Source organism: Pezoporus wallicus, unplaced genomic scaffold (assembly GCF_028554395.1).
Source record: "Pezoporus wallicus isolate ANWC-B61680 ecotype Strahan unplaced genomic scaffold, APGP_CSIRO_Pwel_v1 contig_5767, whole genome shotgun sequence".
Taxonomy (NCBI): Eukaryota; Metazoa; Chordata; class Aves; order Psittaciformes; family Psittacidae; genus Pezoporus; species Pezoporus wallicus.
Genome location: NW_026640599.1, coordinates 5,194,876 through 5,219,230, shown reverse-complemented (window position 1 = coordinate 5,219,230; position 24,355 = coordinate 5,194,876). Strand labels below are relative to the sequence as shown.

The 24,355-nt window shown below is 41.0% G+C and overlaps 1 protein-coding gene across 2 annotated transcripts in view; it reads right to left on the bottom strand.

Annotated features, from left to right (window-relative positions):
• EGFL6 (EGF like domain multiple 6) overlaps window positions 1-24,071 on the bottom strand; it is a 37,751-nt gene extending 13,680 nt beyond the window's left edge. For both annotated transcript variants that reach the window (XM_057419657.1, XM_057419658.1), the window contains exons 1-8: window positions 23,976-24,071; window positions 19,285-19,397; window positions 17,045-17,137; window positions 14,028-14,147; window positions 11,063-11,182; window positions 10,437-10,571; window positions 8,032-8,154; window positions 1,982-2,311 (exon numbers count right to left, since the gene is read on the bottom strand). In XM_057419657.1, coding sequence (XP_057275640.1) covers window positions 1,982-2,311; window positions 8,032-8,154; window positions 10,437-10,571; window positions 11,063-11,182; window positions 14,028-14,147; window positions 17,045-17,137; window positions 19,285-19,397; window positions 23,976-24,043 — 1,102 coding nt within the window. In that variant the 5' untranslated portion in view covers window positions 24,044-24,071. The remainder of the gene's footprint in view (window positions 1-1,981; window positions 2,312-8,031; window positions 8,155-10,436; window positions 10,572-11,062; window positions 11,183-14,027; window positions 14,148-17,044; window positions 17,138-19,284; window positions 19,398-23,975) is intronic.
• Between the last annotated feature and the right edge of the window lie 284 nt (window positions 24,072-24,355).

Genomic DNA, 24,355 nt, shown 5'->3' with positions numbered 1-24,355 from the left:
ATCACAGAATCATGTAGGTTGGAAGGAACATCTATAGGTCGCCTAGTCTGAGCTGCTGACCCGGAGGCTGCTCGAGGCCCAGCTCAATCATATTATGTATATCTCTGAAGGTGGATATTTTATAACCTCTCTGCATATCCATAGCCATTTTTGTCCACTTTCATGGTAAAATATTCTTTTCATTATATCCAATCAGATTTCCACCACCACCCCCGCCAACATGCAGATGTTACTTCTTGTCCTACTGCAGTACATGTTTAAGAAGAGTCTGGCTGTGCCTTCCATATAACCTTTCATTAGATAGTTGAAGACAGCTATAAGATCTCCCCTTAGCCTCCTCTTAGTGCTGAAAAATAGTTACTTTTAGCCCCTCCTCATATGCAATGTTCTCCAAGACCCTGACCTTGATTGATCATTGCTGTACTCATGCCAGTATCTGTCTTGTGATGGAAAGACTGAAACTGGACACGGAACCTTAGCTGTAGTCTCACAAGTGCCAAAGTGGAAGAACCGCTTCTGCACAGCTTCTTCCTAATGTCTATAATGTTGCACGAGGTTTTTTTCCTCTCTTTGCGTTTGCTTTTGTTGAATTTTATAGTGATCCTCTCAGCCCATCTTCACAGCCTGGCTGGGTCCCTCTTAATAGCAGCGCTGTCCTTTAGCATATGGGTCATTCTCCCCAGTTTGGTATTGTCAGCAAACTTGAAATATGCCGTAAAAGCTCACTGTTAATATTTTCAGGAAGGAAGGAGGTGGGTGAACAATGACCTGACTTCATTCTCGTTAACATAATTTGGGAAGGCAATATTAATCTTTATCCTTAGGCTGAACTGAAACAGGCAAGTTACCAATTAAAACTGAAAAAAAGGCAATTTTAGAAGTGTGCCTTTGGCAAATAAGCTTGTATTCTCAAAAGTATTTCAGTGAATAATCACTTTTTTGTTTGTTTTTTGGCTTTCTTACAGTAGCAATATTACAGACCATTTTTCTACAGAGGACCTTGAAATGACCTTTTCTTAAAAAAAATTATACTTCCATGTCTTTTCAAATCAAATTATAACAATTTGAATACTATCTTAATCTTCATTTGCGTTCATTTTTATCATTGTGGAATATGGGGTGTAATTTTAATGACTGTGGGATCATACTTCTTATTTTTCTATACTTTGGAAAAGAGAAAGTATCATGAATAAACTATTAGCAGTATATATTTTTCATATTAAATATTTTTGCCATTTGAAGAATGTTTGATTGAGCCAGCTGTACTAAGAACCAATTAAAATGCATCTGAAAACTTTATATGGAGCACAGAGAGAAAGTGCATGGTGTACAAGATAATAGTTGGAAGGAAACACCTGAAAGCAGGATGAGGACATGCATATCAATCCTCCTGATAAATGACTAATGTCAGAAATTAAGCAATGTGACTGCTCAAATACCATCAAATTTGAGTGTTCATTCAGATAAGCTCCCACATTTAAATAAAAGAGAGAAAGAAAATCTCTTTGTGATTCACGCAAGTTGTTTTTTCTGTTGGGAATGACATGAACAACAGTAATGCCGATTGTATGTTCTATATTATTTGAAACACAAGAACACCAAAGTCTGTGTTTTGTCTCTGAGCAATGCACACTGCATAGGATGAGTATGCCTGTCACTAATCAAAGCTAAGTACTGTCATGTAACAAAGCAGCGCGCATCATTGTTCTTCTATGAACATGTTCTTCTATGTGCTATGTCTAAACTGCTCTGAAAGCAGAGTCTGTCAGAATGCTGCACTCCCTCTGCTCACGTTAACTGCAAGTGTTAATTCACCTAAAAGGGAGGTTTAGTATCTTTAGCCTCACCACTAGGTATGTTAAGTTTCTTTTCCTTTTCTACAAGCAAATTCTAATAAGATGGCTGTAATGTTTCATATATTTTAGTGCTTATATATATATATTGAAACCAGATTATTTTTTTTTTTAATGAAGAAACTTACAAAAGACATCTCCTCTAAGTCTTTGCTCATGGTCGATCTGATTCTCAAAATCTTCATTTTCCTCTTCATCTGACTCTTCTGCCTCCTCTTCTTCAGTAGCTTCAGTTTGTTTCTCCTCCTCACTGTAGCTCCCACCAAGATCAACGCCACCTTTATAGTCCAGTAACTGCAACTGTGTCTTAGAAGACGGTGTCACGGCTGCTTCTGGGATTGCATTCTTGATTGTTTCCTGCTTTTTCACACCGTTTTTATGTGCAAGGAGTTTCTTAATTGTGTCCTTAGCTGTTCCAGGGATTCTTGCAATTGCCTTCACTGACTTTTCAGGGATAACTAGAACCAAGAAGAAAATATTAAATATTCATCTAAGGAATCATTCAGCAATGACAACATTTAATAAATGGGACCATGGTATCTTTTCAAACGTCCAAAGACCCATACAGCAAAATTCTTTAGTACGAGATATAAGCTCAGCTCTGCACAAAACTCAATACATGTGCACTTGTTTAGCTCTGTTGTAGAGATGACCCTCTGTTTGAGTTACAGTGAAAAGACAATAGAAATCCTCTACAACAACCTCATTTGGACTCCTCTGTAACACAGGCTACAGAGCCCTTTAGATTAATCAGTTTTACACTGGAGCTTGGTTAAGAAAAATTATCCTCCTTCAATCTGTGGACTACTAAAAGATGTACGTGGAGCTGTGATTCCCTGCATAACAGATGTCAGCCTACAGCAATGAGCTTTTCTCTTACCCATCTTCTGTGATCTTCTCTGGCCTAACTTTCCTGGCACAACATGCTGCAAGCCACTGAAATGGAGCGTATTTTGAGAGGAAAAACACCAAGCTGCTCCATCACATTTCATTTATCTCTAAGGGATATTTAGTTATAAGAGGTAAACCCCCTCAAATATTAAAAAAAAATAAAATCCACCTTGTAGTACATTTAAAGTTTGTATTTTGCTCTGAAACACAAATTCTGCCGGAATTGAAAAACTTAGAGTGGGTGAAAGACAGCTGAGATTGTTCAAATTTGTAAAACAAACAAACAAACAAACCAACCCCAAACCAAATCCAAACACCTGAATATGGGGTTTTTGCTATTAAGAAGTATAATAAAGTCAAATATCCTCTCTATGCTTGGGCAAAAGTTTCAAAACACTCACTGGTAAGAGGACATTTTTGCATTTACATGGTAGCCCCGATTTTCAAATCATGCTTTCTTTGTCTGTGTATTGAGTTTCAAGTTACAAGCCTTTTATTTCCTTTAAAATTCAAATTTTCTCTGCCTAAAATAATCAAACTATGCTTGGATGCTTGAATGAAGGACATTTTTCACAAACCCATTTGAAAATGCATTTCTAGGGATGTGGGGAGGCAGGATTGATTTTTTTCATCAATGGTGAGACCCAGTAGCAGCACAGAGGGCTCCTTTAAGATAGAATGTTGGCCAGATGCTCTCCATGTTCTCTTAAGATAGGAAAATTATCAGTTGACATGAAATGTGGATAGATTTTAGTTACATATTACAAAAATCTTTCTTACTATCCTTGCTGTAGGATTGTAAAATACAGGATCAAGACACTTAGATTATTTGAACTGTATCTCTAGAACTTTTTAAAAATTATTAGGCTACCATCTGTCGTGAATATACTGGGTATGATCTGCCTCAAAGCAAAAGAACAGATAAACTGATCTTTTCAGTCCCTTACAGATGTACTCTTCTGTCATCTGACAAAGACTGATGACTCTTTGTGCTGATGGCCAAATCATAACTGGGGGCTAAAGCCAGGACTACTTTGGATCATTTTGTTCAAGGTATGTGTACAGTCCAAAGCAAATTCGAAGGAGAAATTACGGTAATACTGCAGGTGTGGAAGGTGTCCCTGCCCATGGCAAGGGTTTAGAACTAGATGATCTCTAAGGTCCCTTCCAACCCAAAGTGTTCTGTGATTCTATGATGCTGCAGTTTGAGTCCTTTATGTGAAGTACCTAGGAAATAATGAGAGCTGAGAAGTCTCAGTGTGCTGTACAAAAGCTCTTCCACAGATGGAGGCTATTTCCACCAATGGGTTAGAATAGGCTTATATACTCTTTCTTTTATTTGATTTTCAATCAATATTGATGTTGCAGTGACTAGAGTCTTTTTGGATTGCAAATGGTGGGAAATAAGATATTTTAATTTCCTGCTGCTTTTGCTGTTTGGTGATCGAATTATCAGGGCAAGAATATGCTCCTATTTTACTCCTCACTTTGGAATAATAAAAACTTTATAGTAGTATTTTCGGACAGGTGGACTAGACTTGGATTGTAAATTCGGATTGTACTTTTTTTCTGTGTGTTTCTTTTCATCCAAACATATCAGAAGAAAACCACCAGTTAATAAAATAGAACCATAGTCTGGTAGGGAAAAAAAAGGAAAGTTGCCTGAATTTATATTCACTCCTGGAGAATATAATTCTACCGATCTGAATTTGCCACATTTTATTAATGGCAAATACAACTACATGTTATTTCGTATAGGTACAGAATCAAACGTTGGTGTGCATTCAGGCTTTTTGAGGCTTCTGTTGGAGGTATAAAGTAAATAGATGCCAATAAAAAAATAGATCAAAATTGAGGCTTTGGTTTTTCTTTTCTTTTGGATAAAACTTGCAGCCTTCCTTGTCAGATATTTGCAAGTAAACTCTTTACTAATTCTCAACTAAGTAAGAATTTCCTCTGGAGGATGAGGTAAAAAAGGATGTAAGGTTCTGTGAATGCAGCAATAAAAATTGCTTAATTCCAAACACTTTTCCTCTTGACAATCAGTAACAAGAAGCTTCAGACTGTTAATAAAGAGGCTATGGAGATTTTCAAGCCAGGACTGACTGGGCAGCAATCTTAAACATCTGCTATTAGCTTCTGCTTTGAAGTTTTTCTAGTGAAATTGAAAATTCTTAGGTCAACATAATAACCTCTGCGGTGTCAGAAAAGCAATCTCCTTCTATGTGCAAAACTGAGCTGTGCAGAAAATCAACTGACAGAAGTGACAAAAATAGGGGGATGGAACTGTATAAAACCCCATGCCCTTGCACACTCCAGTTTGCTGCTCCAATATGTAAATCTATATTCTCATGGGGACAAAGAGGGACACCAAGCATGTTTTAGGATGTATCACTAGTATACTTCTAACCTGCACTCAGCTTTAGAGCAGCCAGATGCGCAGATTTATGGCTTTATATGACTAAGGAATAATCTAGTGTAAGGATAGAGCACCTTAAACTTGGTTTGTTCTGTTGAATCCACTGCCTGTGGACTTGCCTGAACTAACAGCTCACCTTCTCTGACAGCCCAGGATGGTACAGCTGAAGTGGTAATTTTTCTGGACCTGTTGTCCCAGGACCTGTATATAAATGCACAGGTGTTGCTCATAAACATTTGTGCATTTTTCTATCTGCATGACTGCATAGAGAATTTTGGAAAGTGTAATTTACTGTACTTCATTCAGGTCTTCCTTACATACCTTCCACCAGGAAGTGTGCTGGTTAATGCCTCCTGCTCTTATGCAGTTTGTGTTTATTGCCCTAGTATGAAAACATTTCAGCTTTCAAAGGTATTTTATTCCTTTGAATTGGAGAGAATTAAAGGAAGAGATGGAAAAACAAAGGCAAATGGCAGCTGAGGGCTAAAATGTTTTCTGTCATCACTTGCTGTGTGAGATTATAAACCCACAAAAATGGCTTGGTGTAGGATGTCTAATGATGAAGTTGTGGAAGTTGAGATGGAAAAAATATAGAAAAAGCAGATGCCAGCCCCCCTTCATTGTGTAAAGGGAAATACTCAGGGGATGATACAGGAGAGGGACAGACAGCGATCTGTTTTCCTTCCACATACCCTGTGACCGCAGCCAGCACAGTCTGGGGCTCTGGGGCTCTGAACATAAGAGGTTGCAATAGGAGACAGCTTGCTCTGCACTCCAGCAGGCACTGCGCTGCTTTCACCCTCACAGCTGGTAATATGCTTAAACACCTGGTGAGAGACAAGCCTAGGAGACTGGCTTACAAATCCTCTTGTAGCTCCCTTTGTAGCTTCTGTATAAAAAGTTGGAGGATGAGGGATACAGACAACCATTTACCGTGTTTGTAGATGTAAAGATTAGATCAGCAGGACATAGTTTCAGAAATCATTCTGAAAGTTCTCAACCTCTTTTAGATAGTCTTAAGAGAGTCTGAAAGCTTTCATAGATCAGTTAAAACAGATTCTAGACTATTGTGCTTTTAAGCACCATGGAATATGATCTACCAACATATATTCCTAGCCCTTTTCATTTCTAAAATTCTTACCATGTTATTCAGGGAAGGATGCTTTGAGAAATCAGGGTAGCCTCATCACACTGGACTATGCTTAATACATGACTACAACAGCCAGCAATGCTTCCAGTAAGAAATGTGGGGTGACAAAAGCCTAAGTGTTATTCATTAAAGGATTACAGCAGTATTTGGCTCTATACTGAATTGAATCGTAAGAACCTTGCCAGTGATGTGACCAGAATTGCTTTTTAAGCTTTGAAAGTTTATTATGTTAGACCCAACTTTTCTCAGGACTGGCAAATTAATAAGAAAGTAAAATCATATATGGGGTTTAGGGGTACCCTATGAGCAAAAAAGAACATGAGTAATACAATAGGTGCAGAGAGATTTCACATGACTTTGCATTGCCATTTAGGTATCCTGCAAAGCATAACAAAGAATAGCCATCTGCCCCTCCAGAGTATCAATATGGAGCTCTGCCTGAAAGTTGTAGGCTTTAAGTTAATACTGCTTTTTCCTGTTATTTTGCAGTGTCCTACCAAAAAAGTGAATCAAAAATGGGTTCATCCTCCCCCCAGGAATCTTAATTGGATATGGAATCTTGTGAGACTCTATTCTTAACTAAAAGTTGAAATACACATAGAAGCATGTGGTGAGGGAAGCATAGTTTTCCAATGCACAATAGGAAATCAGGAAACACATGAACCTGAGAAGAGCAACAGATTGCAGGAAGATGGAGGCCAGATGTGGAAATGGGTAGAACCCTTTTAGGGAGCATTTGAAGATTACATTTCTATGGATTTTCAAATGAAATGTGTGCTAGAGGCAGTTTGGTAACAGCCTCCGATGTTCCATGCATATAGGAGTGTTAAATGTCAAAAGGGTGCCTAAACAATCACAGGTAGTATCCATTCAAGCAGCACTGTTTTCAGCCTGATGTTTCAGGCAGCTTTCTCCTACGTTAGTATATTGACATACAAATTAAATGAAAGAATTTCCTCCACTTTCTGTGCAAAAGTGAATTTTACGTTACCTTACTTATTAGGTTACTTGGTAGCATGAGGAGATGTAGCCATAGAGATTTCATTATAAACAATCTGCTTAGTTACTTTCATTTCATACTCTGAAAATTAAGCTATAGATTAAAATGGTTTTCATTTGTTATAAAAAGCTAATACTACTGCCATGGTAGCCGCTTTGTTACATGGTAGAGACAGTTGCTATAAAGAATTAATACTTCCCTGTGAAAATGAGATTCTCGCCCTGTGGGAATAATTATGTGGAGTATTGAGGACATATTTAAGAAGCCTTTTGTTTAGCTGCAGCATAATCCCAGGCCCAACTGCTTGGAGCTGGGACGGGCTGCAGGAGCTGCAGCCAATGCCACCCAAAGAAACGTGAAGCTACAGCCTCCAGCCTCCAAATTCCCAGGATGGTGTTCTCATTCTATTAAACCCAATAACAAAACTTCCTTTGGCTTCCATAAAGCCTGTGTTCCCTGTTTCTTCAGGACAAATTGTCTTCTCTGTTCTACTTGCAATTCCTAGTGGTACTGTGAGACCTGGGGACTCATAGACAAATTGAATTTGAACAATGTTTGTATGCAGTATTCAATGACTGGTGCAATAAATATTTTATGGAGGAGTCTTGTTTGATTGGTATTGAAGCACTTTCAGCATGACATTTCTTAGAAAATGCCTTATAATCATCAATAATCGGAGAAAAACTTATCACTATTCCTGACATCCAGTAGTACTCACCAGCACAATCAAATCCACTTCCTCGGTAGCCCTGTTTACATTTGCATTTGAAGGATCCTTCGGTATTGAGGCACTCTGCATGGAGGTTACACCTGTGTGTATTTGCCACACATTCATTTACATCTAGGAAAGATATAAAGGCTTCAGTGAAATCTGTGTTGAAACCCAAGCTTCATGACAGCCTGTTTGTGCTGGCCATCTGTTTCCAAGTATTGTAAGTACTAGTGTTAGACCAAGTTGGTCCAGAGACCATTAGAGGCAGAAGAATTCACTCTAGCCTAATATCAGCTCCAACTACTGGCATTTGCATCCATGGAAAATGTAGAGCATTGCAGTAAAGGCAAAGTGAACGCAGTGGTTTTCTGACTGAGAACAGGACTCAGACTGTAGGTTGTACCCACTCTATTAACAAAATGCAAAAGGCCCCAAGAGAACGTGTGACATTGTCCTGGGTTCAGCAGTAGCAGTCACTTTTCTCCTTCTTGGTAGCTGGTGCAGTGCAGTGTTTTGACTTTCGGCTTGGGAACAGAGCTGATAGCGATGTTTTGTTTGGCCAAGGACTTTGTGAGCCTCCTGCTCTGCCAGGGAGGAGGGGAAACCGGGAGGAAGCAGAGACAGGACACCTGACCCAAACTGACCAAAGAGGTATTCCATACCACAGCACGTCATGCCCAGGATGTAACTGGGAGTTAGCTGGAAGGGCTGGGAGACTGCAGGGTTGGAGGAGGTATCGGTTGGTGCTTGGTCGGGCTGGGGGGGTGAGTTATCAGTTGGCTGGTGGTGAGGTGATGTATTCTCTTCCCTTGTTATTTCCTTTATCATTATTATCGTTGGTGGTAGCAGTAGTGATCTGTGTTATACCTTAGTTACTAAACTGTTCTTATCTCAGCCCGTGGGAGTTGCATTCTTTTTGATTCTCCTCTCCGTCCCTCCGGGAGTAGGGGGAGGGAAAGAAGGGGGGGAGTGAGTGAATGAGTTACCTGACTGGGTTTAAACCACGACAGACAACAATTAAAGAAGCATTCACAAATCTTTCTCATTCTTTCATTCACTCCAGAAGAAATTCAGTGGAAAGTAACCTTGAGCATGATACTGAGATCTTCTCTCTGCCTGTAACATTCCAGCATACATATATATGATGCTGTATGAAAAAGTATAATCAAGAAAAATTCAATAAGAAATACTACATTCAACTGACAGGAAAATGTACAGGAGTCAAGAGTAACTGACTGTTCTCCTTTTCCCTTATTGTTACACCACAAAGATGTTTCTGATTTCTCCCACAAGAGGGAGCCACGTTGGTGCACACCTCTTGCATTTTATCCAGATTGCTTCATTTTTGTCAGCTAACAGGTCTTCTCACAATGTAAGTCAGCTAGGAGGCAATTAGCAGGAAGACTGACTCGAAAATAGGGTACGTCTGAGAGCAAGATTCAGGTTTGCAGATAAAATCCTGACTACTGAGACCTGTCCAGTTTTTCCCTCATGCATACATATTGCATGAAAAAGTGAGTATCTTTTCTACTCTAAGGCTTTCAGGGTTTGTGTACAACAGGAAATGCAAACTTGAGTCTCTAAAACCTGCCTTATGATCTCTCTCCCACCCTGAAGTCCCAACACCAAGCAAATATAACCAAAACTCATGAATTCTGTTTTGTATGGACTTCTCCAACCCTTTCAGTGGAGTCAACTGCTTGAACAATACTGATGCAGTAATTTGTATTATGTTGGTTTTCCACCTTTCAGCTAACAGATTGAAATAGGAGTAAAAGGTGCTTTGACATTTGTTTTAACAGCTGGGCATGTCAAGATAACTTTTTGCCTGTATTTATTTTTGTTTGGGAGAAACCTAGGCATGCAACAGAGACCTGAAAAGCAATTAAAACCTACTCTTTTCATACTTTCTTGGGTTTAAGTGCTCTACTCTCCATCCAAACAACTGCTTTTATAGTCATGAAGGCACTTGATTCACATTCCTCATTAATGACACAAAATAAAACAAACAAACAAACAAACCCCCCACAAAAAAACCACCCAAACCACTGTGGGATCGCTCATTCATCACAGATTGAATGCTGAGAGGACGAAAAATGGCTCTTTAACTAAACCTGTACCAGAAGTAGCACTTCTTTGTGGTCAAATAACTTGCTATTAGACCTTCCACATGTTCGCTTGGTACAAGGAGGCAATATCATTTGCAAGTGCCCGTAATTAGGTTTTCACTAAGAGAAAACCCAGAAAAAACTTCGAAGTGCCATCAAGAATATTATTAGTGAGACATCTCTTATCCATTTTTAAGGCAGTATCCCCAGACTATGCCAACATGCTTCAGGCAATGCCAGGAAAGATGCATGGTGTGAGAATGCAAAAGACTGAAAAGGGAAAATTCATGGGCTAAATCTTACCTACACAGTCATAACGGCCACTGACATATTTCAGTTCATAACCAAGCTGGCACTTGCAGTAGTAGCTTCCAAACGTGTTGATGCATCTGCGGTTGCGAGAGCAGACAGCTTTGCCAGTGGAGCATTCATCAATGTCTAGAGAAGGAGAAGGGATGTTCAGATCCACAGGAAGGTAAAATTGGAAAGAATGAACTAGTTGGGAAATGGGAATGGTTTGGTCTTGGATATCACAAGTCGTTTAAAAACTAAGTCCTATAATTTCACACTCAGGGATGGCTTCTGCATGTGCTCGTATGAACGAGGCAGCAAAATGTGAAATAACTTACAGAAGATTTTGAGACCTGGCACGGTAAAAGCTAGGGTAACTGGCTCTGGAAATGCAGTTCACTGGGGACAATTATTTGCCCTGAAGTCATGGAGCAGGGTGGGGAGGAACTCCAGGAATCCCGTTCTTTCCGAAAGAAAGGAAATATCAGAGAATAGTTTAAGAGAAAGCCCCAGAAACAGGAATCTGAGAGCATCAGAAGCTCTTCTACTGAATCTCTGCACCTCGCCTTGCTGAACTAACTTAAGACATACCAGTTTTCCCATAGAGAAGAAGCCGAAAGTGAGCTCTCTAACCATACCAATGCATGTCCTTCCATTTGGTCCTAGCTGAAGGCCACTCGATGGACAAAGACACTGCACCTCTCCTTTGACTTCTTCACATCCATATTGGCAGTTCACCATGGCACATGTCCTAGAACCTGAAAATAGTATTTAACATAACAAAAAGAGCAAAATTCTAGGCTAGGATCAGGCACTTATATTAGATCTGGGTGAACGCAGAAAATTAATTAGAACAACAAAATTCCATTCATCACAAATCAAGCTGTTTATACATCGATGCATTGGCAATTCGGGAGTCCATAAGATAGTCTTACATCCCCCTTCACTTTTTTCTTTCCTTATCCCCCTTATTCCTTCTTTTTCATTTGATCCCAGTTCTGTGACTTCCTACTAGTACCTTTTAGATTCAGAGACAGAACTGATGAAAGTAGAAAAGGTGTTTTTTCCATTTTCCATAGAAACAGTTATACCTTACAGAAAACTGTTATTCATTAGTGAAATGTTTTTATTGTTTACCGTGAAATATGCTTCCAGTATAGAATTTGATTTTTAAAATTATTAAGCCTGATGGACTTAGAAACTGTGGCTTATTTTGACACTTTATGGGACAAATATTTGAATCTAATGAGGCACTAGCCAGAACAGAAGTCTTGGTTGCCATAGCTTGGTTAAGAGTCTGAATTATTTGAGATGATTCTTGATTAGCATCTGAATAGAAGTGTAGGCGGCCAGGTCCTGTCTGAAAGACTTATGCAAGATTAGAAAACTAGGAGAAATGCAGAGTTTGGGTGATTTTGTCTTAGATACTAACCTCCTAAGTGTTAAACAATGGTTCTCTGTGGCCCAAAGCCACATTCTTCTGATATGCTTCTTCTAGCTCCCTGGTCCCTTGCCATGGTTGCAGATAAGCCTGACTGCTCAGACAAGGTGGACTTCATCTTGCTAAGGAGACTTACATCATGATGAATTTAATCGGAAAGAAAAAATATGCTCAAAATGTTGGCCTGAATCAAATGATGAAAATGATACAGTTGGTTAAACAACCTAGCGTTTAAACTGAGCACAAGCTTAAGTTAGCATCAAGTTAAAAGGGAGGCTACTAAATTCAATCAAAAATAACTTCTACTTGAGCAAATAATTTTCATCATCAAAAACTTTCATAATCACAGTTTCTGCTGAAGAAAATAAAGGCTCTTTGGAACTAGAAGATGGCAGATGGGTTGGGTTAATGAAGCACAGCTTAATGTACATTTCTTCCTTCCTTAACTAGAGCTGTGAAGAATGAAAACTTCCCTTCTATGGGAAACTTGGTTAGCCCCCTGAAATTTGGTTTCATTTTGTGTTTCCATGTGCCAAAGTGAAAGGGAAGCTTTAGGGCTCAGAGCTTCTCAAACCATTTTTTCATACATAGTTGACACTGTTCACCACTGCCACTGAGAAATCCAGCATTTTGTGCTGCCTTAAGCAAGGGATGGTGCAACTGCCCATTTGGTACAAATGCAGAGTTTCTTAAATAGGAATTGAGTCCTGAACTATGACTGGCTTAAAACTAGTTCAGCAAAAAACGGTAATTTATAGACTGGATCTAATCTTCTGACTTAGTTCAGAAGTATGGCTGCAGCAAGCGTTTGTGTGCAGAGGAGTGGGATGGAGGGATGGATGGGACAAAGCTTCTGCTGGGCTCCACGGATAGTTTCTTTCAGCTGCAGTTCTGCCTCCTGCCAACTTCAGCTGTTCATGAGACAGTGGCCTTCCTGATAACTGCTTGGCAATGACGGCAGAAGATACACAAGTCATCTTGGATGAAACAAAAGGGATATATATCCATTTCTTAAGGATCTCAGTATGCTGCAGCTGTTGTCTACTGTGATGCAGGGAAGGAAATCCCCCAAAGGCTCTGGCCCCAGCCACCTTTGGTGGTAATTTCAGTCTCTCTGCGATAAGAGAGAGAGAATAGGAGCTCTGGCTTTCCTTCCTGTCCCGGAGCTGTAGACGCCACACTCCTGCACGTGTTTGCCAAAGCTGGATATTTTTCCAGTTATCCCAAGACTGGCAGCAAACTCCTCAGATGGACACCCTGCCCAGTGAATGGTTGTCTCCAAGGTCTGGAAATCAAAGGTTTTCAGAGTTTATGGTTTTCTGTCATATACATGGGATAGATGGTGCTGCACCCCATACAGCTAGGTCCACTGGTACAGGACAGACCTTTCAAGCAGATTGTTCCACTGGTCAGACAAACTAGCTTCCTTGTCCAACTGATGCATCTGCTTCAGACCACTGGACTCCATAAAGGTGTGCCACCATGTTCCTTATGGTTTTACGAAATTCAAAGCCAAAATACCTGTATGGAACAGCTCAGGTGAAGAAAAGTATTTTCTACAAAAAAAACAGTGTCGTTGAAAAATAAGACTCTTCCTCCGGTCTGAAAAATCAGGTTGGCTAAGAAAGCAGAATGTTTTCCATTATATGATAGCTTAAAGACAAATAGGTAGAAATACAGTTTAGATAAGTCTTAGCTCAAGGAACAAGTGTTTGCAAGAAGCTGGTAACAACTATGGGAAACATTTCAACACACAGATAAAATAAATTGGTCAGGGAGCACAGAAAGGTAAAGTAAGGCATAATGGCATGAAATTCAGCACAGTAAAAAGTAGTCTAGATTGGTGCTTTGCTTGGATAGATTCATGCACCCTTATTCAATAGATGAACTGGCAGAACTATGCACCAAGATTATACTAGCTACCCTTCATTTGAATTAATGCTGTCAAAGATTTTTACTTCTAGCAGGACCAAAATACAAGGTTACTTTTTCTATGTACTGCCAAATATAAAGCCTCTGTCAGTTGCTGACAGTACCAGAAAGCTGGGGCAAAGACTGTATCCTAAATAAGCTAAGTTCATTCATCACAAGAAGAAAATCTGCTGGGATCAAATGTGATTAGATGCTTTTGGTGTGCCTGTCCTATCAGCTTTATTACTTACTTGCACATGTGCCATCTGGCATAAGCATGTACCCGTTGAGACAATAGCACTTATAGCTGCCATGTGTATTCATACATCTGTGTTCACAGGCACGTGGTTTCAGTCCGCATTCATTCAGATCTGCAGAAACCATTGGAACAAAGTGAGTGCTGGGTTTGTATATTCATGCATATAGGTGGATAATACTGCCTAATGCCTTGAATTCCCCACAGTAAAATTGCCTGGACTGAATACAAGCCAGCCTCTTTCAAGACGAGAGCTTAGCAAACCATCTGGCTGAAAAACTGCTAGCAAAACTAACACACACGGCCTCCTATACCTGAAAAACTAATGCAAACTCTGGCCACATCTGGCAGCTCATTAGGGAGAGATGGAGGGGTGGGGAGAGAATTGCAGTTAGTCTCTTTTCTGGGAGTTATTTTTCTGGATTTCCCTGATTCTAGCTGGAGATTTTAGCCCTCCACTTGACCTCTGTACTAAAAAGGAAAAAATACGAGATGAAGAGCAGCAAATCAGCTTGAGATAAAGTGAAACAAAGATTTTTTTTCTCCTTTTCTTTTTTTTCTTCTCTGAGATGCACGTTGACACCAACATTATCAGTAGCATAAATGAAATACAATATATGGTAAGAATTGTGTGACTTTAAGAATAAAAGGACAAATTTCAAAAATCTCAAAATCCTGTGTATAAAAGCATCCTAAATCCTTCCTAATATCCAGGATTTAAAAGGCTTTGCACAAACTAAATTAATTTCAATTTCCCAGTAGCTGTCCTTCACAGGGAGAAAACTAGAATCCTGAAAAGTAATTTGTGTGGTATAGGCAGAGCAGTGCTGACAATGTTATAGACCCTATGATAAGGGGGCAATATCTGCGCTTGTGATTTCTGTGAACTGACACCTCTACCTCTTGTATTTTGAAACCGGACTAGCAAGCAGATGGAACCCATTAGCAGAATGCACCAGCACACATAGCCTCTTAAACATGTGTTTAAGGACACATTTGACAAATAATATAATTTCAGTAAAGATGCAAGTCCGTCAGCAGGCTGAACTTATGTAGCTCCACTTCTAAATGGGAGCAGCATCTCTTTGCATGTCTATGTGCCCAGCAGGCTACAGAAAGAACTCCAAACCATTGCAAGCATAAGCAAGTATAACTGTGGGGGTTATACACATGCAGAAGTGTTTGTTACAGCTCTGTCCAGGGAAGAAAAGTAGGGTTTCATTCTATCACTTGGACGTAAGGTCTGTTTGAGAAAGTACAACCTATCAGCGTGCAAATCCTATTGGACTTTCATGCTATTGTGGTTGCACTAAATAACTGAGACTCTCTTAACAAAGAAACTAGAGAGCAAACTAGGGAAATAAAAGTTATTCTGCTTAGGCCATACATTTTCAAAAGTGCTTGGCTGCATCCACCTTGCACAATGCACAGTAATGCACAGATAGCACACAGAGCTCTAAAAGACAACCTATGGAGATAAGGCTAATTTAGCTCAGACTTGGTGGCAGACTAATACAGTCCCCTTATCTCTGTTATTTTAGTTAGCTCATGTTAAGCTTGTTCAGCAAGACATTCTGCTGTACTGGCAGACCAAGGCTGCATCTGCCAGTAAATTTAAAGTTGCTCTGAGCATTCCTGGCCACTGGAACATAACCACTTATAGGGCTATACTATTGAAATAGCTCTGGGACATTTCTGGCCTGTGCCAGCCATCACTTTGCTAAAAAATTCTTGGCTGTGCTTCAGAAGGTAAAACAGCCCAGGGAGCTAACAGGCAATTTGCACATGTAGGTCTGTGCGGTGCTTCCACCAAACATCAGACTCTGCATCTGCTGCAAGTACACAGAACTGATCCGCTTGTCTATGGAAGACATAAGAAATGAAGCTGGATTTACTGCACAGATAACACCTAGAAGCTGGAGGCTTCTCTGCCTCCTTTCAGTGATATTTAAGCTGTGAAATAATTTTGAGTCTGGGTTTAGAGGCTGAACTTGTATACCTACACATCTATTTCACACAACCACAGCTGCTGTTCCATTTTCCTCCCTAGTGGTACTGAGGAATTGACTTCTTTCCCTGTGAGCAGCATCAAAAGTGCAAAAGATGACATTTTACAAAATACTTATAGCATCTTTATAGCATCTTGTTTGAGAGATACTTTGTAATAAATGGGTTGGTTTGATTCTAAAAGACGGGTATGTAGTAGATGTCAGTGCAGTGGTTTTGAGCAAAAGCTGCAGGTGCTAATGGAAGTAGCAAAGACAGACCAACCCGTTTGTGTGGCCTTTATGTCATGCTTCCCTCACAGCCCCTGCAGTTCACCCATCTCCACTGCAGTAGGATGCCCTCTCCATGCACAGTGACCTGCTCCTTTCATAGGATCCAATACAGGGGTCTCATATACTGGAACAGGAAAAAAAGGCCGAGTTCCCATCAATATGTTGGCTGAAATATTTCCATGTCTAATTGCACGTTTATGGTGGGGAATGTGATGCATTCGAAGTTTCTGAATATGCAATTCTAAAAACTCCCAATTCTGGTTCTCAGAAATACCAATCAAGATATGCAAACAGATGGATTGGCCCAGGCAGCTTGAGAAATTACATATCCAGCACATAATTGCATGTCTTTCTGATGAGAAGCTTAGTTAAGAAAATAACATGGGTTGCTGGTTAAGAAAACAACATTGGTTCTGGATTTGACTTCCATCTTATTTTATAATTTTCTATATAACTTCTCCATGCCTCAATCCTCTGCTATAACGACATTTTGCCCCTGTCATTAGCCCGCAGGAGATACAGGATACAGGTTCAAACTTCTGTGTGCTGAAGGGAGGCCCAGAGCTTGCCCGGGATGCCGGAGATGCAAGAACCTTAAACTCTAAGTTCCTCTATGTAAACAAGAAAATATTTTGGTTTACAATTTTGGAAGATGAGACAATCGCCAGTACAAGATAAGGAGACAGAACATCAACAGTTTGCTTTCTGGAGTAATACCCCCATGTGCACAAACCTTGATTACAGGTTTTCCCAGTAAATCCAAGGAAACATTTACATTTGTTTGGTCCTACGCACTCGCCGTACTTGCAGCCATGTCCACAGATAGCTGGCGAAGTCAGGCAGAGAAAAGAAAGAGAAAGAGTTAGAAACACTCTATTTGAGAACTTTTGCCCTGCCTAGTTGCCCAAAAACTTGTTGCACAAGTTCAGCATCCTCCATACCTCTCTGTCTAGTTTGGACATGGTAGCTGCTGATCAGCATTTTATTTCTGCTTGAGAAATGTGACACTAACACAGATTGCGTGTGGGGGGTCTTTTCCAGGTTTGTAAAGACACAGTGAAGATGGGACTCCGTTTAGCTCTCTCCCTCATGTTTTTCTGCCATGATTATGATTCACATTTAGTTTTTACTCTTGCCTTTTTCCTATTTTAAGAAGCCGATATGAGAAGCAGCTGGCCAGCAGCTTTACTCGCTACACCTGGCATCTGGAGTAGGGAAGAAGCAACAGCACTCTCCTGCCAAAGGTGACACATTATCCTACAGCAGTTTTCCAGTCTTAGGCCTCCTCAGCTGCATCTGAGGAATATGTCCATCCCATGCTGGAACATCCAAAGCACATCTGTTAAATGACCAAGCAAATGTCTTTACCACACATACCAATACATATAATTACATCAGGTTAACAATGATTCGAGAGGGCTATGGTTAGCCTGGATACATTAAAAAGTAAAAATTTTCTAACTCAGCCCTCTGGACCATTTGCCAGAAATTAAGTGCTGACTTTTATAAGGTTTAAGGCTCCTGAAGTCAATGTGATTGTCAACATGAGTTTTATTCAGGAAAAGCAAACCAAACATGCATTTTAATCAGGACTAGCTCTGGAAAAACAGCAAAAAAGTATGCACCAGGCTTCACGTCTTGCTACCCTGTGTAACTAAGCTGTTGTGCAAACTATAGGAAGTAGAAAAGTCATAGTGCTATTTATTGTGTAGTAAAATTCATACTTCTGGATTCCACTACATTTTCTACATTTAAAGATTCAGTCAGAATCCACTAACTACTAACTGATCCACTAACTCTGGAGATTCAGGCTTTTTAAACACTACCTCTATCCCTGAATGCAAAGTAACATGCTGCAAGACCAGCTGAGTGTTAGCACTGAAGCAGACAACACTGCTGCATCTGGATTTACAATGCAGAATTACATTATAGCTAGTTTAAAGTAATCTGTCAAAAAAAAAAAAAAAGAATCTTAAAAGCTTATAAAAAATGTATTTTAGTATGAAAGAAACCTATTGCTTTAAACCAAGACAACCTTATGCACTGGCTGGTCAAAGCTGCAGTTGTCAGTTGTTCCTACAGGTATTTATCGCCGTTAAAGCAAAGGTGCTATTAAGCAATGCAGAAGTATTAATGAAAGTATTAGTTACATTTTTCTTTTTTTTTTAACTGACATGCTATATACATACAGAGCAGAGACATTTTGGCATTTTTCCCTTTTAGATACCACTATGTAGATTTTCAGCAATGAATAACTAAGCTTTATTCAAATTCACCAGATATACAATGCCGAATATTCCGGGACAACAGGTGCACCATCTGAAAAAGGTTCCTAAAACATGTATTTTGTGATTTTGTTGCATTTTACCCAAGCACAGCAAGAGAGAGATTCCACATCACCTTATCCTTGGGATCTATAAACCTTTCACAAATTAGAAATGTTTTAAGAGTCACTGACTCTTCATTAAGCCAGCAATCCACAGCCCAGGATGCTGGCCAGCTCACCAAGCCAAAGACAGGCGCACTTACTGCTTTGGATTTCTTTATATTTTTAAAAGGGTAAAACTCCCTGGTTCTCAGAGGCTGTGTACTCTGAAGGTAAAGGATACCATCCAAGAGAAAAACATTTTTAGGAGTCCATATATAGCATCAGAAAGCACTGCATTTTTGGTACTTAGCAGCTGTAATGGTATAGGCGCTGACCAGGGCTGTGCAGGGAGTGAGAACAGATGGTCCCTTTTGGACCTACGAATTTTTAAATACATCTTTTATGGTTTGGTGTTATTTACACAAAGCTCTGCTTTTTTGAGGGGACGGTCTCTCAGACATATTTTATATACTTTGTTACAGTTAAGAGACTTTACTCCTCAGAAGGTTTCTTTCTGTAACTTCTGTCAGACATATATGAAATATCCTTATTAGTACTAAATACACAGTGATGAAGAGGAAACAAGCATAAAGTGTTAATGTTACCTTCACAATGGCCTTTGTTGTTCTTTTTCCAGCCATAGCAGCAATCCAACCTGGAACCATAGCGACACACGCCAGGCTGGCTCACAGCCACCAGTTGCCCATGAGCTGTTGAGCTGCGTAAGGAAGGATAAACACTAGCTCCAGCAGGCAAATGCACTTTAATCCATTGCTCCGTATACTCTGTTGTACATTTCCCTTATATTTTATCCACCATCAGGCATTTTCATTTCACCAAGCCTAGAGCACTGTTCCTAGACAGGAATGCAAAGTTACATTTGGTTGGATAACAGGGGAGATGGGAAAGTTTCACCTGCAGTAAATGACCCATGCAACGTAAATCCTTTCTAATGAGGAACATGTCAAAGGCAAAAAGGACAGCCAGGTCTCCTGCTAGAATGAATCATTTTTAGTATCAGTCAGTGAAGTGAAAGGGGCTGCTTCAGCTTGCATCACGTGAAGAATCTGGATCAAATATATAATACCATACCTGACAGTGCTATTGCTTTGGATGATGAAATACTGATTCTGCAGAAAAACAGCTTTCTGAATATCAGCCAGCCCCATAAAAAGCTAGTGATTTGCAGACTCATATGTGCAAATTAATTGCAGAAGTTCAGACAGTCCTGTGAATTCTGGTTGCACATTTCTTAACATCCATGATGAAGAAATATGATTTATATATGATCATAAAAGCTACAAAGAATTACCTGTTTTACAGAGAATTGTAATTCAGCTCAAACTCAAGCTCAACGTCACCTGCCAATGTGAGTCTGCAGGCCAGAAAGCCAACCATATGCTGCACCAAAAGGAGCATGACCAGCAGGCTGAGATTCTGCTCCTCTACTCTGCTCTACCTGGAGTACTGTGTCCAGCTCTGGGGCCACCAGCATAAGAAGGATGTGGATCTGCTTGAGCAGCATCATGAAGATGGTCAGAGGGCTGAAGCCCCTCTCCTGTGAAAAGAGGCTTAGAGAGCTGGGGTTGTTCAGCCTGGAGAAGAGAAGGCTCCAGGCAGACTTTATAGTAGCTTTCCAGTACCTAAAGGGAGCCTACAATAGAGAGGAGCTTTTTACAAGGGCATGTAGTGATAGGACAAGGGGGGAATGGCTTTAAACTGAAAGAGGGCAGATATAGGTTAGATGCCAAGAAGAAATTATTTACTGTGAGGATGGTGAGGCACTGGAATATATTTCCCAAAGAAGCTGTGGCAGCCCCATCCCTGGCAGTGTTCAAGGCCAGGATGGATGGAGCTTTGAGCAACCTGGTTTACTGGAAGGTGTCTCTGCCCATGGCAAGGGGTTGGAACTGAATGATCTTGAACATCCCTTCCAACCTAAACTATTCTATTATTCTATGAAACCAAAAGATGAGAGGGGATCTGATTGCTTCCTATTACATGTTGGGCAGCTCTGAAAGAGAAGAGAGCTTCTTAAGAGAAAGGCCAATTTATATCAATTCGATCTTGTGCTATTGTCCATTAATACTCTGAGGGAGATACAAGAGTATGAACACAGACACAAGAGGGGTGAGAATCTTAAAAAGCACTGAAGAACCAGGAGAAAACTCCTACCTAATTTTAGGATACATGGTCTCTTTCATGAACTGAGAAAGATCTACTGTTACTTGTAATCATACAAACATAGGCATGAAGTTATGTGTAATGAAGTTATGTCCCATTTATTTAGCTGCTGAAAACAATTGTTCCTATAGAGAGGATAGTAGCATGAGCAGCAGCCAGACTAAATTGGGTGTGTTATGTGAGGACAGACCTTAAACTTCTATACAGGACCTTTGACTTCTTGCAGTGATTTAGTCAATCTGACGTTCAAAGAAAGAAAACATGTAGTTATAATGAAACTTGTACAGAAAGTCTGCTTGCTCCACGGATCAATTGGCTAGCTAGATCTTTCAGTGGAGGTTGACTGACAGAGTAGGACTGATATCCCCAATAGCTTAAATACATAAACAACTGCAAAGGAAAATATTACAAGTACAGTAATGAGTGAAAGAGGGTGAATAAAGCACACCTGGATGCTGGGACTTGCTTGTACAGCAGAATCTCCCTGCCACCCCCTAAAGCCCTTTTTTGTTGTTTCATTCTATAAAATAAGAAAACAGCTCTACATTGCATCATTTTCTCAAAACTAGTTCATGGCCTAGGCCAAATCCACGCTACTAGAAATGTCTGTATACCAGTGGGCAGTCAAAAATTGGAGATATAATAACTCTGCTGGTAGCTGTGCTGGATTGTAATCCTTGTTAGCAGCCATTTTACCAGTAACAACTAAAATAAAAAAGCAAAAATCTCAATAGTGGAAAAAGTCACTTGTCATGTTCTCCTGACCAGTGATCACGAGCAGTGTAAGCCCTGCCTGAACTGAGTTATATGACAGAGGATGAGCGAGCAAATCTTCAAAAAGCCTGATTTAACCAGGTAGGCAGCTAACAGTCAGGTCTGGTTTGAGTTAATACAGTTGTTTCTTTGCAGGTCCTATTAATGTTCTGTATTCCATCCTTTACTGAAGTTTTCTCTGGAAAGAAGCATCTAGGAGCTTTTTTCATCTTCTTTTTTTCCTTCAAGATACAGCTGCTGAATAGATTTAGTGCACTGTTTCCATAAGGTCTCTACAGGACACTACCGGTCAGCTCTTGTGCACACAATAGCTGCCTGCTACAGGGATGGTGTGGGGAGGGAAGGTCTCATTTATGTTATTAGCAGCTTCCAGTTAACTTCAAAGACAGCATATTATCCCTTTCTTTAGGTTTCTTCTAAACAAATTCTGGACATTGTTGCTAGCAAAAAACCAAGTAGCACCAAGTCTAAAATTTTGATCTACTGGTATACCCAGAAGGACAAAAAGTTGGTATCTCACAATTTAACAGTTTGAAAGAAATTCCTAAAACCTCTATGAGTGTATGCCATACAGAGATGCATTTGAACACTTTGCCAAAAAAAGGCATTGTGTGTGTGTGATTGTTGTGTTGGCTGTTTTTTGTTTTGTTTGTTCCTACATAAATTTATTTGAAGGGAGACTTCCTTCTAGAAAAAAAAAATCACCTACATTCATATTAGATAAAGCCAAACAGGTGTCACATATAATCTTTTAAAAGCTGCCTTAGATATGCCTGCAGCCAGCTTCAGACACAAAGGAAGTTTAGTTTGGGCTTGCAAAAGTTCCTTCTTTAAGGCTTCATTTGCCCACCAAACTCCTTAAAGGAAGTGCTTATAGCAGAAGAGTTTAAAGTTCAGGCATGAAAGCTTAAGAGACAAAAACAATAATTAATTTGTTCTTTCAAAATTTATTCAAATTCTATCTCCTGGTCTTTTTTCTTAACTATTCAGAGCAGACAGGATTTCTTTGTGCTCTTAAATTAGAAACCCTTGTCATCCAAGAGTGCAACCAAGATCAAGATTTTTCAATCTCTTTTCCCTTCGTACCAATAGGAAAGGCAGAGTGACAGTCTTGGTGGAAGACAGAGATGCCACCCACCATCATCCAACATCAATTTGGACAAGACAGGCTCTAGAGCAAACAGTCTCAGGTGGGTTGTAGGTTTCCTGACTTACTGTGAATTAACATTTTTACCAGACACATGGCTCTTGGTTTCAGCTTACTCCAGGCCATAGTTTTTTTTTTTCCTCTGGAAGAGATAATGCTTTCGTTTTGCAGTTTTACACCTCTCAAAGTGCTTCAAATGCAAATACACAACACGGAGAAATAACTAACACAAGAATTTAACAAAGCTCTGCTTTGAGAACAAGTGTGTTTTCTCTAAAAGCAGGTCTGGAGCTGATAAACCCACAGCTCTGGAGGAGCTGACCACTTGGTAGCCCTGCATGTGCTGTACCAGCACTCTGCCACTTGTTGATTACAAACATTCCCATTCACAGATGTGATAAGAAATAAACCACACAACATCTTGAAGGCTTCGTCCCCAGGTGCTGTTTTTCCAGTGCCCGGTGTTCTTATTTTAATAGCTACTCCCTTGCTGCAGCACTTGTCACCTTTTATTTGCTGCTGGAGAGCTAGGAGAGGAAACACTGGAATGCCTTGATCTGGAGCAAAAGTCTTTAATTACTCTCTCTCAAGATCTCAATCTGTTTCCAGAGTGCACCTGCCTCTGCAGAACACAACTGCCACAGAAGGATGATTTTAAAGCATTTATTTCTACAAGCAAACAAAAGACTAGCGCAGCCCACACCTTTCCATAGGCAGTAGAAGCTGTCTTATTTGGATCATTGTTTCAAGGCCAGGTTGGATGGGGCGTTGAGCAACCTGTTCTAGCGGAAGGTGTCCTCGCCTGTGGCAGGGGTATTGGAACTGGATGATCCAAACCATTCTGGCATTCTATGATTTTCATTGCTGCACTGCATTTACCATTTCCCCCCTCAGTAAAACAGCCCCTGTGATCGGCTGTGATCCCTGCATGGGAGCGGCACACACACACAACCAGCAGAGCCTTCGCCGTTCAGCACCACGGAGCTGGGCGCCCTGACAGCCGCCCTACGCGGCGCTGCGGGCAGGGGCCCGCCGTACCGGCTCACACCAAAGCACCAGCGGGCGAGCACGGCAGCCCGGGACCGGCCACCAGCGGAGCCGCCGGCCGAGGACCAGGACCCAGCCCCAAGAGAAGGGCATCTACCTCTTGCCCTCTTCCTCCCTCCTCCCCGCCGCGCCGTCCTTGCTCACCTGCCCGCGGCGACCAGAGAGGCGGCGAGGAGGGCGGCGAGCAGGGCACTCCCTGGCGCCGGCACCATCGCCCAGCCGCGGAGAGCCGGAGCCGGCCCCGGCCCCGAGGCGGTGAGGCAGCGGTTTGCTGGCCCTTGGCGCCGGGGCGAGAGGAGCGGAGAGCGGGCTGCCGACGGGACCAGGCTGTTTAACAGGGCGGGGAGGGGCGGAGAGGGGCCGCCTCCGGCCGCGATCGTACCGCACCTCCCGCACGCCGCGGGTTGGGTGGGGGGGGCAGCTGCCGTCGGTGGGAGGCGAGGGGAAGCAGGACCGGGCTGGGGGAGTTTCTTCCCAGCCGGGAAGAGGGCAGGCTGCTGCGCGGGTACAGGGCACCGGCATGG